Consider the following 17,034-nt stretch of genomic DNA (forward strand, 5'->3'; position numbering starts at 1 on the left):
AGGGCTGAATTCTGTTTGCCTTCCACTGTCCAGGGGGGTCAAGTGAAATTACAGTTCTCTTAACATTCAGCATTGTTTTGCCCTAGTGCAAGTGTGTGCTTACAATAATTGCTGGAAGCCATGTGTTGATTGCAGAGGGTGAGCGTGAGTCAGCAGTTGATGTGCCAGAAAGGGAAGGATACCCTCACATGTGGCCCCATTTACAGTGTGGGGCTTCACTCCCAATGAGCAGGAATAGGACTAGTCAGCCAGCATGTGAGCGGGCAGTGGGAAGGCTCAGTTCCCAGAGGAAGCCTCAGCTTATCCTCCTCCTTCACCACATGACCTCGAACAACTTACTTGGTCTCTTGAAGGCTTCAGTTCCTCACCTATGAAGTGGGGCCGACCCTTAAGGTTCCTTTCTTACTACGTTTTTATTTCTCCATCTAAATCTGTTTGAATAATCCCAATCTCAACAACCCTGGAAAAAGATTACCAAGTTCAAGGAAGCCCTGTAATGGCCAAAGGTGGCCAATAAGGAATACTGTATAAAATTCTCTACTGTAAAATCAGACAGAGCTTTTTAATCTAATGTTGGTCTCCTTAGTATATTGAGGTTTTTAATTTTTTTTAATTGTTTCTTGGGGTCCTCCCTGTTCTGTGGATTTTAAGACTCCTGGTTCTTGACAGTACAAAATGTTACTCCTTTCCAAAACCCCAGAGAGCATTGATTACCATTCAGGTTAAACAAGTGCCATATAATGCCTCACAGCCTGGGGTAAGTTTTATTATAGTGGAAGTGTCAAGGTATTTGGAAGATTATTCTTTCCTTCTTCCCCATAGGCCTCATTGAACATGTAGTTCTCTGTGGCCATGAATTTTAGTCAAGTTCAAGGTCCAATGACAGTTTAAAAAAAAAAAAAAAAAACAACCTGAGTTTTATTTAAACCTCACAAGCTGGGACAAGAATTTTCAAAGGAAAATCCAAGCTCACTTCTGCTTCTGCTTTGGCTAATTCTGGGGCAGTGCACTCACATTCTTGGTCCCCAGAACTGGCCTAGTTTAAGGAACAAATTAGAGAACAAGAGTTTTCCATCTTAGGAAACATTGGCTAACATGAGACAATTTTAGATATTAAAGTTTCATCCTCATAGAAGCCGTTAATAATTTTTAGAATCCACCATGTGCCAGATAATTGTGTTGCGTGGTTTCCTATGCATTATCTTATTATTAATTAAAAATAATACTTCCAGAGAAATGGGACTCTGTGAATTTAAGTCACTTGCCCGTGTTCACGCAGTTGGTCAGAGAAAGAACTAGAAGCCAGTTGCAAATCATCTGCCTCCAAGACTACTGCTTTCCAAGGACTATGCGCTTTCCCATTCTTTCAGTGCTGGCTGATTTCTTTGTTTCCTTATGGAGGCTGCTTCACTAAGAGCCTTGCTCTGTTATCATTTATTTCCTTTAGATTTATAATAGCTTTAATCTATTTTTAAATATTTTCTCTACATTGGTGACTTATCTCTTCGTGCACTTAACTGTGTCTTTCAAAGAGTTCTTCATTGTGATGAAATCTAATTTTTGGTGGACTGTGCTTTTGGTGTCATATGTAGAAATCTTAACTCAGGGTTACAAAGACTTTTTCCTGTATTTTCTCCTAGAAATATTATACTTCATATTTAGGTGTACGATTCACTTTGTGTTAATTTCCCTATATCTCACAAGGTGTGAAATGAAGTCCCCCGCCCCTTTTTTTTTGTATTTGGACATCTAATTGTTCCACTACCATTTGTTGAAGACACGCCTATCTCCACTTTATCTGCCTTTGCACTATATGTGTGTTGGTCTATGGATGGGCACTCTCTTCTGATGATCACTTATTCTCTCTATGCTAATATCACACTGTCACCATCACTATCACTTTATGACAAGTCTTACAGTCAGATCTTGTAAGTACTTCAACTTTTTTCTTTTTTGCAAAGTCATCTTGGCTATTTTAGGTCCTTTATCATTTCTTTAGTTTTTATTTATTCAAGGACATAGTTATAAAACAGCATTGAAAATCTGAAGATAATTTAAAATTTAAAATTATGAAAGAGTAGTACAGAAACTTTCCATAATCCAGCTTCATCAGGAAGTGAGGCACTCAGGGCATCAGATTTCATTTGATTGACCAAAATTATTGTGTGTGCTTTATGTGGATTACCAATTTAAAAAAAAAAACTAGATATATAATAATTTATACTGGAACTGAACTGGACATGATTTCAACTTTCACTGATGTTTCAGAAAAATACTTTGGGCCCTAGAATATTTTGGTCATTGTAAGCATCAGCTGTCATTATCCTAGCAAAGTGGGGAATTACCGATTAAAGGGAGTTCATTTGTTTGTATTGCTACCTACAAGAGTACCCCACTCTGCTTTTGATTTGGGGGATACCTTTTTTTTCAAACAAGTGAAGTGTTATAATTGACAGTGGTATGCATAGCATTCTGTCTCTTCCAATAAAGCTTATCCCTGTTTACTTAACCATACAATCTGCTAGGGACAGTGAGGAGTGCTATTAATTAAGCCAATTGATTCCAGATAATGTTAGCCATTACTACCACTGTGTGACATTGAGCAAATTACTTGTCCTCTTTGCCTCGGTCTTCATCTGTGAAATGAGAGGCTTGGACTACTTAACCTTGAGTGGCTTATACAACTCTAAAATTCTTTGACTTTTTTATTCACTTAAAAATCACAACCCTTTCAAAACCAATTAAACAAAAACTCTTAATGGCAAAAAGCACTGTGGTAAGTCAGGCTGGGAGCCTTTTGAAACAGGAAGTAGTGGTCTTTTGATGCATCGCAGATTGCCTAACACCACGGTATGACTCTGCTTATAACTATGGCCAACTCTGAGCACCAAAGATAGCATTTATGGCTCTTGGTGCTATGATATTTTGTGGCTTGTGAAATCCCAATATTCTGAGAAGCTCTTGAGCTTTTCAGGTCAGGGCAAAGGGAAAGGAGAATGTCTCTAAATCTACACAAGTCCAGAGGTTCCAAGTACTCCTGAGTTGGCCAGTTAGATTTTCTAATATATCTCCAAAGTAAATGGTTTAGTATTGAAACAAAAAGTACTTTAAAAATATATATTATCTTTCCTATGCTAAGGCAGAGAAGAGCTACTCTGGTCATTTATATCTGATTACTGCTGTACTAACAGAATGGGAAGATTGGAAAGTATGACGTTTACTGGGGAATGCAGAATATAGACATGAGTTAAAAATAGTATAAAGAATCTTTATTGAGGACTTACTGTGTGCAAGGTGCTATGCCAGACACTTCTTATACATTATATCCTTTAATCCACACAACTGTCTTAAAAAATAGACATTATTGTCTCCCTTTACTAATGAGGAAATGATGCACAGAGAGTTCATGTTACTTGCCCAAGATCACACAGTAGTAAGTGGCTGAGCTGATCTTCAACCTATATCTTTCTCAATCTAGAGCTTAAAGTCTTAATGACTATATCAGAGACTAGCTCTCAGAACTTAGCCAGCTCATTTAGTGTGTAATTGCATTGTAGTATGATAGAAACTAAGAAAATCAAGTATTTTTGGGTAGACTTGATGGAGGAAAGAACTCACAGAAGGTGTCCTGAAGAAATTGCTTCGAGTTACATTTTGAGATGAAGGACATGAACTGACCTCAAGAGAAAAGTGAGTTCATGCTAAGGGGACAGACTATATGTGGCCATGAAGATACAAATGAATAAATTATTTGTTCAGGAAGCAATGTACAGACTTATTCATTGCAGGGCAATACCAGAATTAAGCTGATGTCATAGGGTGAAAAATCCAAGAAATTTCACTTTGTTATGCTGAGCACTGGAGATCCACTCTCAGTTCTTAAGCAAGGAAAGGAACATAATTAAAACATATTTAGTTTTACAATTTATTCTACAACTCATGTAGAATAAATACGGGCTTTTAATGCATCAAGGAAGGTCAAGAAAAGATTTCTTAGCAAAACATTTTTGATACCAATCAAATTATTTTCAGGAGTACATTGTAGCTCATCCCACTAAAGTCCTGTAGCCTCAGATGGTGCAATGACAATGTATTTAGTCCCTTTAATTAAGAGACCTGGAAACATATTTTACACAATTTTCGGGTATAAAGGTGACTAAGCCACTGCAGTTAAGCTAACAGCACACTCCCATCATCACTGGTATTGTGTAGTATGCATAAATGGAACACGCAAAAGTTATAGATTAAATCCAGGATTGGGAAAATAGAAAGCTCTCAACAATATGTATTAAATTCAGTTGAAGTCTTCTTTCAGTTAGCAACTGCTGTTCCTGAGTGAGGGCTAATGTATTTGGTGAATTATAGTTGGGTCCCTTCCATTAAAAATCCACAATTGCTAACTTAATATCTCTTCACATTTTCTGAAGCATTTTCTTTCTTTCTCTTTCTTTTTCTTTCTCTCTCTCTCTTTCTCTCTCTCTCTCTCGCTCTCGCTCTCTCGCTCTCTCTCACTCTCTTTCTCTCTCTCCAGTTCCAGAGACCTAATGACTTCTCACCCCCTTTTCGCTTTGGGACTGTGCCCAATGGCAGCACAGAGAGGAATATTCGCAATAACTACGCAGAAATGCATGCCTACATGGGAAAGTTCAACCAGAGGGGTGTAGATGATGCATTGCTCTCCCTGAAAACAGGGTAAGAACTGCTTCCAAGCTCAGAATCTTTGATATGTTTCTCACATTTATTAACTGTGCACTGAATCAGATATATCATGCTTGGGTGCCAGACAAAGTTAAAGCAAAGAAGACTGCATTTGCTTTCTATGGATTTTCAAGTTAAATTTGATAATATAATCCAGGCCAGTGCACAAAGATTCCTATGATATTATATACTTCTATGTATTTTTTTTTTTACAAATTATTTTCTACTTGCATTAATGTAACCATGAAACAAGAATGAAATAGCCATAAAAGTTGAAGGGAAGAGTCAAGGCTAAGGTTCATGTATTATGCATGAAATGAAGACTGGTTGACCAGAAGGTGAAAATGATGATTCTGTGTCTTGTGGACAAGGGAGAAATGAAAGAAGAAAAGAGTGAAGATTTTTAGACAGCAAACAGTGAGAATGTGTTGACTGATCTCCAATTCCAGCTTTTATTGGTGTCCTTTGATCCAGCTTTATACTCTATAAAATATTTGTTTTTAAAAGGAGCTCACGAACTGCAAATACGTTGGCTTGCATAATCCCAGCCACATTGGTCCCTTTATTCATTTGGCTTTTAGAAGCCACAGCTGTGGAATAAGACAGACAATTGAGCATGATAGATGTTGGGACTTTGGGGTGAAGGAGTCTTATAGCTGATTTTCTGTGTTGTATGACAACTAGCAGCACTTGGACCTTCCAGTGGCTCCAGTTCTGGAAGAGCCACCCAGATGCATGTTTACTTAAATACTGTAGACTGTCTCTTATCACCATAAAGTCACAGCAGATTTCAGGAGATGGGATTTGGGTATAGGATTCCCTTGGTAGGTAGTCTGGCCCCTGGTACAACCACAGTTGTTGATCATATCAGAGCTTTGGGGTTTTTGCTGTGCCACTTTTCTGTAGGGTACTCATGGGCCTTTTGGAAAATGTTCTGTATCTTACCATACCAGAAAGAGCTTTTTTTTTTTTTCTTAAAGAGGGCTAAAACTAATTTCCCTTGCAAAAGTGAAGGGTATGATGCATGCTTTTCTTTCTTGCAGACTTCTCTGTATTACCTACCTATATGGCTATATCTGAATTTCTTTCTCTACTTTTGATGTGTTTAAATGTCGGTTTGAAATATTGGTCTATGCCTTCCTGCCCTTACCTAGACCTACTCCCTTCCCTATATATTCATTCCTTAGAAAGCACAAAATATAAAATGAGATTCTTATATGTTTAGGAACTTGAGAGATCTGAATTCTTCTACATGTTGGGTTCTCCTGTAGTTATGCACATTTGCTGTTAACACAAGCCTGTGCTGCTACCACCCAACTACTCATTTCTTTCCTTGTGCTGCAAAACAGAATATTGAAACCTTTCTGACCACAAAAATAGCAACGCACATCTATTGAAACACATACACCTACACCTAGCCCCACTCTGGACTGTAATGAACTGAGAAATGAAAAATGTTATATAAATCTAACCCATGCTATTTGTTGTTATCATTGTGATGGTTACTTTTCATTATTTCTGTTATTATTTTTATTGATTCCTTTTTACTCCTTCTCCTTTCAGACACAGCTTATGAGTTGGCTTCGGGCCCGACTTACATTCTCATCATTCCCAGTGGGAGGGAAAGAACTCCTCCTTTCAACCTTAAATCACATAAAGAACAGCCTAGGATTTAGGCTTTAGATTCTGGCTGAGTTCCAACTCAAGCCTTACTTTGAACCAGTTTTCCCCATAGTTTGCTGGAACCCTACTGCTTCATATTAATGGCCCCCACAGGTAGTTTTGTACTAAAATTCCTCCACTGGATTGTTGGTTTGCTTCTTTTTTTGCACAGGAAACTGGATGCCTTCATCTATGATGCAGCAGTGCTGAACTACATGGCGGGCAGAGATGAAGGCTGCAAGCTGGTGACCATTGGCAGTGGGAAAGTCTTTGCTTCCACTGGTTATGGCATTGCCATCCAAAAAGATTCTGGGTGGAAGCGCCAGGTGGACCTTGCTATCCTCCAGCTATTCGGAGATGGTGAGTCACAGAAGGGGAAAGTGCTTGTTTGGGCTCTTCTGATGGTCAGTGCAAAACACCAGCCTTTCTTCTCCACTCCTGTAAGCCCTGCATTTCCAGAACAGTATTTCGCAGTATCCTGTGAAACTTGGGGTATAGGTATTTGTGTCCTAGGGCTGCCATAATAAAGTGCCACAGCTGAGTGACTAAGATGATAAAAATTTGTCTCACCGTTCTAGAGGCCAGAAGTCCAAGATCAAAGTGTCAGCATTGGTTCCTTCTGAGGACCTCGAGGGATAGTCTGTTCCATGCCTCTTCCCCTAGCCCATGGTGGGCTTGCTGACAACTCTTTAGCATTCTTTCACTTGTTGACACATCACCCCATGTCTGCCTTTATGTTCACATGGCATTTTCCCTCTGTGCCTGTATTCTCTCTATATATGTGTTTGTCTGATTTCCCCATTTTTAAGGATGCCAGTTACATTGGGTTAGAGTGCCCACCCTACTCTAGGATGACCTCATCTTAACTAATTCCATCTGCAGTGACCTCATTTCCAAATAAAGTCACATTTCAAGGTACTGGGGATTAGGACTTCCAACAGAGGAATTTGGCAGGGGAAGGGGGTGTTGGGGGGAAACACAATTCAAGCCATAACTGGGTGCAATTTGGGAGAGAGGATTAAAGTAGTTGATCAAGGAGGTATGTCTCAGGATTGCAGGTTATGATCAAAGCTTCAAGGATAAAGTATGAGAAGCTAGAATTAGATGTTCCAAGCAATCTTTTTGCGTGTGGCCAGAGCAGTGGATAGGACTTCCAAAAGGTCTCAGCTTTTTTTCTATGTCCAGACAAAGGGCATATACTTGTGGCCATCTATTCATTCTTCTCTCCCTCCCATTTTCCTCTTTCAGCTGGATGAGGTAGGAATCAGGCACAGGATCCCCTGAGGCAGACACTCATAAGGCACTCCCCAGTGTCATTCTGGCAGGAGACCGAGCAGCCAGTTTGCTTGAGAAAAAAAAAAATCTCATCTCCAATTTCATTATACTGTGTCTTCTGCATCCCTCTTCACTTGTTGTCTAAAGTACCTACCCTTCCTGTTAGCCTCACAGAAGCTAATCCAGTTATGGATGAGCAGCCTGACTCTGCTTGGCCCCACAGGCCATCAGCCAGGCCGTTCTCTAAATCATGTCTACAGAACCTTTTCTGATAGGGATGAGATAAGAGGCATCAGAACACAGCTGGATTTTCAGACTCTAGGTGAGGTCAGCTGTTCTATTAGTTAGGAAAGTCATAGTTTGATCAAAGAAATGAGTAAAAAGTTCTTTGGTTACTGTTGGAAAGACTAGGGGGTTCTAGCTGGAATGCTAACAAGCTGTGTGGGTATGAGGGCTTCTGTAATTCTCATGTTGCTATCACTCAAAGGCAATAACAGAGCCTCTTCTATGAGGAAGGACAGCAGAGGAGACGATTGGCAGAGGCTTCCCAAAACTCTAGTCAGTTTACACAAAGTTCAACTTCTTAACCAAACTGGAATCATTAGAGCAGGCAGTTTTTTTCATGAGATCTTCAGTTTTTTTTTTTTTTTTTGCCTCAAATTAGATGCATTCTAGGGCACATAGATTCCTTCATTTTCCTTTGTCTAAGGTTTCTGCCTTTCTAATTCCTAGTATCCAATGAAGTGAATAAAGATTATTGACCCTGACATGAATCGAATTAATCAAAGCTTCTCTAAGCGGTGTTACAAGGAGGCAGGTCTGAATTTGGTGGTCTCCTTTGATTCAAGCTCGCTCCCCTTTACTCTTAATATTTCTATTTCCCTCTGCAACAAGAGATCAATCAGTAAGTATGAGGGTCAGTGGAGAATCAATCCATCTCTCTGCGAATCTCTCTATCCCTCCTTGAGCAGCCCAACCTGATTTGCATATTTGTGAGAGCAATTTTCTGAATCTCAGTTTGATTAATGTCATTTCTTACTATTTACCGAAGAAAATACAAAGCTTACTTTGTCTGGTTCTCAAGCCCTCAGCAATATTGCTGCAACTTTTTTTGTTCAGCTTCCTTTGCCTCCTTTCACTCTTTTGGAGCTGTTCTGCATGTCTTTCCCAAACAAGCCTTGTGTTGGCCCACCTTCCTCCCATTGATCATGCCATTTCTGCTGCCTGCAGTGCCTTTTCATGCAGGAGAAATTAAAATTCACCTGTTTGCCATGCTCACCTACCAGTCCTACCTTCCTCATGAAAACCCACTGGCCACCCACTCACAAAATTACTCTCCTGAATTTGAACTCCAGTTACCTGCATATTGCTAGTCCTATTGATTATTTATATATCCATTTGCACTGGATAGATAATGGAGAGCAGAGATAATGCCTCATATCCTTGTGTCACTGCAGTACCCACATTAAGCTGTCAACTGAATGCTGGTTGAATACATCGATGAGTTAATATATAGTGGTATTAATAAAATTACTATGAACTTTATTAATTTTCTTTCTGTCTCTCTCTTTTTTTTCTCTTTTCTCTCATGTTTTTCTCTCTCTTCCCTAATACCCCACCTGTTCCCCTTCTGTCTTTTCTTTATCTGTTCCCCTTTCTGCCATGTCTCCAGGGGAGATGGAGGAGCTAGAAGCTCTTTGGCTCACTGGCATTTGCCACAATGAAAAGAATGAGGTCATGAGCAGCCAGCTGGACATTGACAACATGGCAGGAGTCTTCTACATGTTGGGGGCAGCCATGGCTCTCAGTCTCATCACCTTCATCTGTGAACACCTTTTCTATTGGCAGTTCCGGCACTGCTTTATGGGTGTCTGTTCCGGCAAGCCTGGCATGGTCTTCTCCATCAGCAGAGTAAGTGGTTTGACTGAGGTGCCGGGAGCTTGTGAAGGACAGCTTAGTCTAGCACTCTGCAAAACAGAGAGACCCAGAAGAGCACTGACCCCAGCCTCGTAGGGGCTTTTAGCTAGGCTAAAGCGAGACACTAAATCCTATACGTTTCCCCTAAGGGGTCGGGCGATATAATTTCAGGTAGCTCAAAAAAATGGGTGATACAGTTTTTCCTTCAAGAAACAGCTTTGTGTATGGGATTTGGGCATTTGGTTCTCAATAAGAACTAGTAGATCTATCAAAATGAAAAATTTGGCCTTCTACCAAATGCCTTCCATCACCATTAGTTAATTCTGTTTGGACCGTATTAATCATTTAATCTTTTTTTTTAAAAATCACGTTTCTATTCAAATAGTGAAATGTAATGTATCTCTCTTACTCTGACATACAAAGATATATCACTGGTAGTTCCACTCTTCCACTCTGTTTTAACCATGTGTGAGCAATGGGAAGTTAAAGAGCTTTATAGAACCTTCAGAAGTAAGTACTGACCCACAATACATTTATATTCTAGAAACTTCCTTAACTGGAACAAAAGCACTACTCTTAAGTTGTTCTTTATTTAGATCTCTTCCACTTTTCTGGTCCAAAGTGAGGATTTGGGACTCAGTTTTAAATATGAATAGAGGATCACAGGGAAGGGCGGGGGAAGCAGGCTTCTTTTAATTTTGTCAATAAGATTATGGGATTCATTCATGAGAGGAGACCTCAGATGTCCTTTTAGAATAGAGGTCCAGATTTCAGATATAACTAACTCTGGCTCTAATGGAGTTATGTAAGAAAATGGATTTCTCATTAAGTCGTTCTGTCTTTTCATCATTTTCCTATAGTATTTTAGTGATAGAAAACAGTTTCCTCTCTAGCTGTGAGCTGATTCAAGCCATTCAGTAACCTGTAAGCAGGAGGAAGGAATGTGGGGTCCCTGAGCCACACTGTTCCACTGCGTGATCCTTTCTAAGTTCCCAGATAGGGTAATGGCAGAAGCAGTGGGAGCTGGTGGCCTGTAATAGAAATGCCATTCATAGGCCTGCGGTATAATCAAGGCCTCTGCAGAGGAAGAACACTCGGCACTTTCCCTTGGCCACAATCAAGCAGTGTTAGAAAGCAAGGAGGGTAACTTTACCTTGAAGATCTCGAGTCTCGATACTGCACTCTGGGACAGTGAGGCTCACCTCATCTAAACCTCTCTTCGTTCTCACTTAGCAGCAGTTCTCCATTCTAATCTTCTCCGTTCTCATCCCCATCTGTTGGGGCAACTTCCCTACCCAAATCAATCCCCTTTGTTTCAAAGACCCCATTCAAATGACCTCCCCTTCACCTAGTTCCCTCTCCGGGGAGAAAAGTTCCAAACGTGTCCACTTTTCAAGGCAGGGAGCAAGACATTAGCAGGTTGTCTTGACTTGGGACTTGACCCCGACTCATTACCTCTCCTTGGATGGTGTTCTTTAAGGCCTGGTACAAGGAGTTGTATCCAGGGAGTTCTCAATCAATACTAATTTGTCACGATATTAATTATGCATGATAAGATTAAGTGAGTGAGAAAGTATAAGAAGGAAACCAGGAGCTAAAGAGAATAAATGAGAGGCTCAACAGGGGAATTATTTATTTCTATTTAGTACTTGCTATCTGTCCCAATTCCACCCTCCCACGGTGCAGGGCACAGCAGGAGAAAAATTCTTCTTTGACCCCAGGGCTCCCTGACTCTCTCTGTGAATTTGGTTCACACTTGGCTCAAGAAGAGAACTGGGTCACCTGGGTGGCTCAGTGGTTGAGCGTCTGCCTTTGGCTCACTCAGGTCATGATCCTGGGGTCCTGGGATTGAGTCCTGCATCGGGTTCCCTGCAGGGAGCCTGCTTCTTCCTCTGCCTTGTCTCTGCTTCTCTCTGTGTGTCTCTCATGAATAAATAAATAAAAACTTAGCGAGAGAGAGAGAGAGAGAGAACTGCTCAGCTGCTATTTGGTGCCCAGAATCCTCAGAGCCACTCAAAATTTGTCAGAGCTGGAAGAACGGCTGTGGTGCGCTCCGAGCTCCCCTGTGCTGTACTGCCAGGCAGCGGGGGCCAGCCAGGGCAGAAGGCCCCAACATCCATGGAGCATGGCTCCTGGCAGCTGACGATAAGTCTTACCATCAGTTGATATCACAACCTCATTTTTAAGATCTGGAAACCTAGACAGAGGAAGGAAAATCAGTGCAAGTCAATGGTGGAATGGAGGTGTAGAATGTCACGTCTTAAAATTCTAGTCTGTTTAGTCAAAGTCACTGGGAGTGCCGTGTCCCCTCGAGGAGAGCCAAGCCACTGAGCTTAGCTCGTGATATGAAAACTTGCTAAATTCAAGGTGATCAATCAGGCAAGCTTCCAGCCACATCGTCCTATGAATATACTAAGACTTTTTCATGTTTTCCTTGACTTTTCTTAACCAGTTAGATAGTTGGTAGTGGTGGAGGGGCAGGCATCCTCTGTGGTCACTTCCAGCCTCGCTGGGGACCTGACCCATCTCGTCCTCTTCCTGCTGCAGGGTATCTACAGTTGCATCCATGGAGTGGCTATCGAGGAGCGCCAGTCCGTGATGAATTCCCCCACCGCGACCATGAACAACACACACTCCAACATCCTGCGCCTGCTCCGCACGGCCAAGAACATGGCCAACCTGTCTGGTGTGAACGGCTCCCCCCAGAGTGCCCTGGACTTCATCCGACGTGAGTCGTCCGTCTATGACATCTCCGAGCACCGCCGCAGCTTCACGCATTCCGACTGCAAATCCTACAACAACCCGCCGTGCGAGGAGAACCTCTTCAGCGACTACATCAGTGAGGTGGAGAGGACTTTTGGTAACCTGCAGCTGAAGGACAGCAACGTGTACCAAGATCACTATCACCACCACCACCGGCCCCACAGCATCGGCAGCGCCAGCTCCATCGACGGGCTCTACGACTGTGACAACCCGCCTTTCACCACCCAGCCGAGGTCCATCAGCAAGAAGCCCCTGGACCTCGGCCTCCCCTCCTCCAAACACAGCCAGCTCAGTGACCTGTACGGCAAATTCTCCTTCAAGAGCGACCGCTACAGTGGCCACGATGACTTGATCCGCTCGGACGTGTCTGACATCTCCACGCACACGGTCACCTACGGAAACATAGAGGGCAACGCCGCCAAGAGGCGCAAGCAGCAATACAAGGACAGCCTGAAGAAGCGGCCGGCCTCGGCCAAGTCCCGGCGGGAGTTCGACGAGATCGAGCTGGCCTACCGCCGCCGGCCGCCCCGCTCCCCTGACCACAAGCGCTACTTCAGGGACAAGGAGGGGCTCCGGGACTTCTACCTGGACCAGTTCCGCACCAAGGAGAACTCCCCGCACTGGGAGCACGTGGACCTGACGGACATCTACAAGGAGCAGAGCGATGACTTTAAGCGCGACTCGGTGAGCGGAGGAGGGCCCTGTACCAACAGGTCTCACCTCAAACACGGGGCGGGCGACAAGCACGGCGTGGTCAGCGGGGTCCCGGCCCCTTGGGAGAAGAACCTGAGCAACGTGGATTGGGAGGACCGCTCCGGGGGCAACTTTTGCCGCAGCTGCCCCTCAAAGCTGCACAACTACTCGACGGCGGTGACCGGGCAGAACTCGGGCCGGCAGGCGTGCATCCGGTGCGAGGCCTGCAAGAAGGCAGGGAACCTGTACGACATCAGCGAGGACAACTCCCTGCAGGAGCTGGACCAGCCGGCTGCCCCTGTGGCGGTGCCGTCAAACGCGCCCAGCACCAAGTACCCCCAGAGCCCGACCAACTCCAAGGCCCAGAAGAAGACCCGGAACAAGCTGCGCCGGCAGCACTCCTACGACACCTTCGTGGACCTGCAGAAGGAAGAAGCCGCCTTGGCCCCGCGCAGCGTGAGCCTGAAAGACAAGGGCCGGTTCCTGGACGGGAGTCCCTACGCCCACATGTTTGAGACGCCAGCTGGCGAGAGCACCTTTGCCAACCACGAGTCCTCAGTGGCCGCCGCCGGACACCGCCACCACAACAACCCCGGCGGCGGCGGCTACATGCTCAGCAAGTCGCTCTACCCCGACCGGGTCACGCAAAACCCTTTCATCCCCACTTTTGGGGACGACCAGTGCTTGCTCCATGGCAGCAAATCCTACTTCTTCAGGCAGCCCACGGTGGCGGGGGCGCCGAAAGCCAGGCCAGACTTCCGCGCCCTTGTCACCAACAAGCCGGTGGTCTCGGCCCTGCACGGGGCCGTGCCAGGCCGTTTCCAGAAAGACATCTGTATAGGGAACCAGTCCAACCCCTGTGTGCCTAACAACAAAAACCCCAGGGCTTTCAATGGCTCCAGCAATGGGCATGTTTATGAGAAACTTTCTAGTATTGAGTCTGATGTCTGAGTGAGGGAAGAGAGAGGTTTTAAGGTGGGTATGGGAGGGTGGGGCTGTGGGCGTGTGGTGCGCATGTCACGGAGGGTGACGGGGGTGAACTTGGTTCCCATTTGCTCCTTTCTTGTTTTAGTTTATTTATGGAATCCTGGAGTTCTGATTCCTCCTGAGGGCAGCCCTGGTGACCAGTACCATCTCTCCTCCCTTTCTGGGTCTTTCTTCCCTCCCCACCTGTCAGCCTTCCTTCCCTGGGAAAGAATGCAGTGGGTGCTCAGCCCCCAGGGGCAGAGTGGAGGAAGGAAGTGGCTGCGTGTGTGAGCTTCCTCCCAGCATGGAAGGGCTATTAGCCACCCACTTGGAGTGAAGCAGGGAGAAGCAAAAGGAGGCCACATGAGCCCATGATAGCTCTTCCGAAACGGAACTTTAGGTTTAGGTGAGAAAGCAGAAGCGTCCAAACACGACCATTTAGTGTACTGCCTGTGAACGAAAAGAGGCTTTTGCTAAATTCTTGTCACTCAGGTGGTGTCTGTTTAGGGATTGTGTGTGGTGCAGAGGGCAGGAGGCCCTGTGTGTTTATATATAAGCCAAAAAAAAAAAAAATGTTTGTTTTGATGCCATGAGGCTCATTAGTGGTGAACTGGAACAAAGGGTCATTAGTGGATGACGGAAAGCACCCCAGAGATGTGTCCCATGGTGCATTCGAGGCAAGAGAGGACAGACTGCCTGTGCGTGTGTGTCCATGCACACTTGTGCAGATGTGTAGTCTACACAGGCATGCAGTCAGGGGCCTCTGCCTGTAGAGTAGGCAACCTTGACTCATAATGGCGTTTCTTTCAACGTCCCTAAACAATGGACTTGTGTTGGCTTATATACAAACAGACATGGTCATATGTCACCTGAATGTTGGCTGTCTCTCTCCTTCACCCTTCCCGAATGAGGAGAATGGAAGTTCTTGGCAGAGAAGATTATGTGGTCTAGACAAAAAGGTGATGAACAATCCTACAAGAGCAAGGTACAAAAGTAACTCCTCCGTGGTTCAGCAGGTTTTGACCAAGAACTTTCCAGGCAGGCTAAAGGGAAATAGAAGCAGCCATCATTCTTTTGCCCACAGTCAAGAGCAAAAGATCCTCTAAAGCTTTATTGAGCTTTTTGCCCATTCAGCTGGCCAAGGTCAGGGGAGGAGCTAAGCAAGGCTTGGGGAATAGGGGAGTTGTTAATGGTAGGGTAAGTGAGAGAGGGGGATGTTTTCAATGCTTTGATCCCTTCTTACTTAACCTGGAGCTGGAAGAGCTTGTTCTCACCAGAATTGATCACCACCAATGTGGAACAGATGGTTAAGGGGAGTGAGCTTGCTCCATGAGTACAGCTCAAGAGATGTGGAGGGAAGCGAGGAGATTTGGAAGTGGAGAGGGTAGGAGAGGAGAGACTCCCTCACCACCCCCACTGGGTCTGGCTCCCTGAGAATGTGACATTGAGCCCAATGTGAACATTCTCAGTAGAAGCCCTTCCCCCTCCCTACCACACCTTCTTTCCCTCCCGGCTGTACCATTCCAGAATAAACATATATATATATAAATATGTATGTTTATTTATACACACACACACACACACACACACACACACAACTCCAGGGATGAGGGTACTGGCAGATGCGATGCCCCCTTCACTAAGTTGGAATCTTGAGAAGGCCGATGGATATTTGTCACTGCCGGTCCTGAAACTTGGGGAGGGGGTGTTCTGTGGGTCTGCTCCGCTGTTCTGCCTTCCTCCCCTGACACAGGGTGGCAGCCAAAGAGCCCCGGGTCTGCCTGGAAGCTTGACTGCAGGATCTCCATGTTGCACACAGGACACATAAACCAGAAAGGTGCTCATCCTCCTCTGGAAGGAAGCTGCCATGTCTCTTCAAGTCACACCCTCCAGGGCTGCTCTTTGCCTTCCTGTCTGCCCTGACTCACCACCCTCCCCTCATTCCCCGCCCTTGACTGCGGTCCCCTGTCCTCCTCCTTGATTTTTTTACCTCAGTTTCATTTTAAAGCCAACTGAAGGCCTTGTAAAGCTATGTTTCCTTTCTTAAACGAACCTGGGGGCAAGGGGCTGAACCTCTCACAGATTTGGAGAGAGGAGCACAGGAGTGCTTTACCTTAGATTCGAGGAAAGACTTTGAGAGGACAGAGGGCGTGAGGCGTCTCCAGGAGGAAGAAGGAGAAGGGCCATATAAACATTGCTTCACCCTGACTCTGTCCAAGGTCAGGGGCTCCTCCCCTCACTCTTCCTCTTACCTCACCCCTTTCAAATAAAACAACAACAACAACAACAACAAAAAACGACAAAAAAAAAAAAAAAAAAAAAACCAAACCAACTAACCTAGCGAACAGCAATCTAGAACAAAGGGGGCTCTGTTGGTCTCCACTGGTGACAGAAATCAAGATGGTGTTTATTTCATATGTAAATATTTTGTTTTCTAATTAATTTTGTATAGATAAAGTGTTCTCTTGTGAGTATTCAGGGTGTTGGGCTGGAGGGAGTGGGGTGGGGATGGGAATGAGAGGGAAGTGTTTTGTTATGGGTTTTCATTTTCCATCCGGGCGGGGCGGGGGGGAGTTGTTTTTGTATGGCTTCTGCTTCAGGGTGTCTGGGGAAAAGTGTATGTGAATGGAGGCCACTGTGGTTAAAAAAAAAAAAAAAAAAAAAAGCCAGGGAAGAGTAATTTGTGTCCACACCTCCCCACCTCACCAGGAATCCTCTTGGTCTGTGAGAAGTGCTCGTGCCCAACCACCCTGGCTTGGCACTGGGTCCCAGTTTGGCGCTAAGCAAAACCCAGGTCCCACAGATCACCAGCATTCCATGCAGAGTCCAGCTGGTGGCACCACGTTTTCCCTGTCAGCACCTTGGGTAGGAAAGATTCCCCAAAAGGGCTTAAAGCAGAATTGAGGTCAAATTAACCCTCAGTCTGAATGGGGCTGAGAGGTTTCAGGAAGCTCAGTCCCGAGAAATCTCCCAGCAGCCTCCTTGTGATGTTTAGCAGCCCTCTCAAACTGACTCTTTTCTTGCTAGTACCTGAGTACTGGCCCCCTCCTTTCTCTCCCC

At 44.6% G+C, this 17,034-nt stretch overlaps 1 protein-coding gene across 12 annotated transcripts in view; it reads left to right on the forward strand.

Moving 5' to 3' along the window:
- The window catches only part of GRIN2B (glutamate ionotropic receptor NMDA type subunit 2B), a 502,860-nt gene that overhangs the window by 467,977 nt on the left and 17,849 nt on the right, over window positions 1-17,034 (forward strand). For all 12 annotated transcript variants that reach the window (XM_072798946.1, XM_072798943.1, XM_072798951.1 and 9 more), the window contains 4 exons: window positions 4,532-4,692; window positions 6,533-6,720; window positions 9,308-9,546; window positions 12,100-13,983. In XM_072798946.1, coding sequence (XP_072655047.1) covers window positions 4,532-4,692; window positions 6,533-6,720; window positions 9,308-9,546; window positions 12,100-13,959 — 2,448 coding nt within the window. In that variant the 3' untranslated portion in view covers window positions 13,960-13,983. The remainder of the gene's footprint in view (window positions 1-4,531; window positions 4,693-6,532; window positions 6,721-9,307; window positions 9,547-12,099; window positions 13,984-17,034) is intronic.

The sequence above is a fragment of the Canis lupus genome, chromosome 25 (assembly GCF_048164855.1).
Source record: "Canis lupus baileyi chromosome 25, mCanLup2.hap1, whole genome shotgun sequence".
In the NCBI taxonomy this organism is placed as follows: Eukaryota; Metazoa; Chordata; class Mammalia; order Carnivora; family Canidae; genus Canis; species Canis lupus.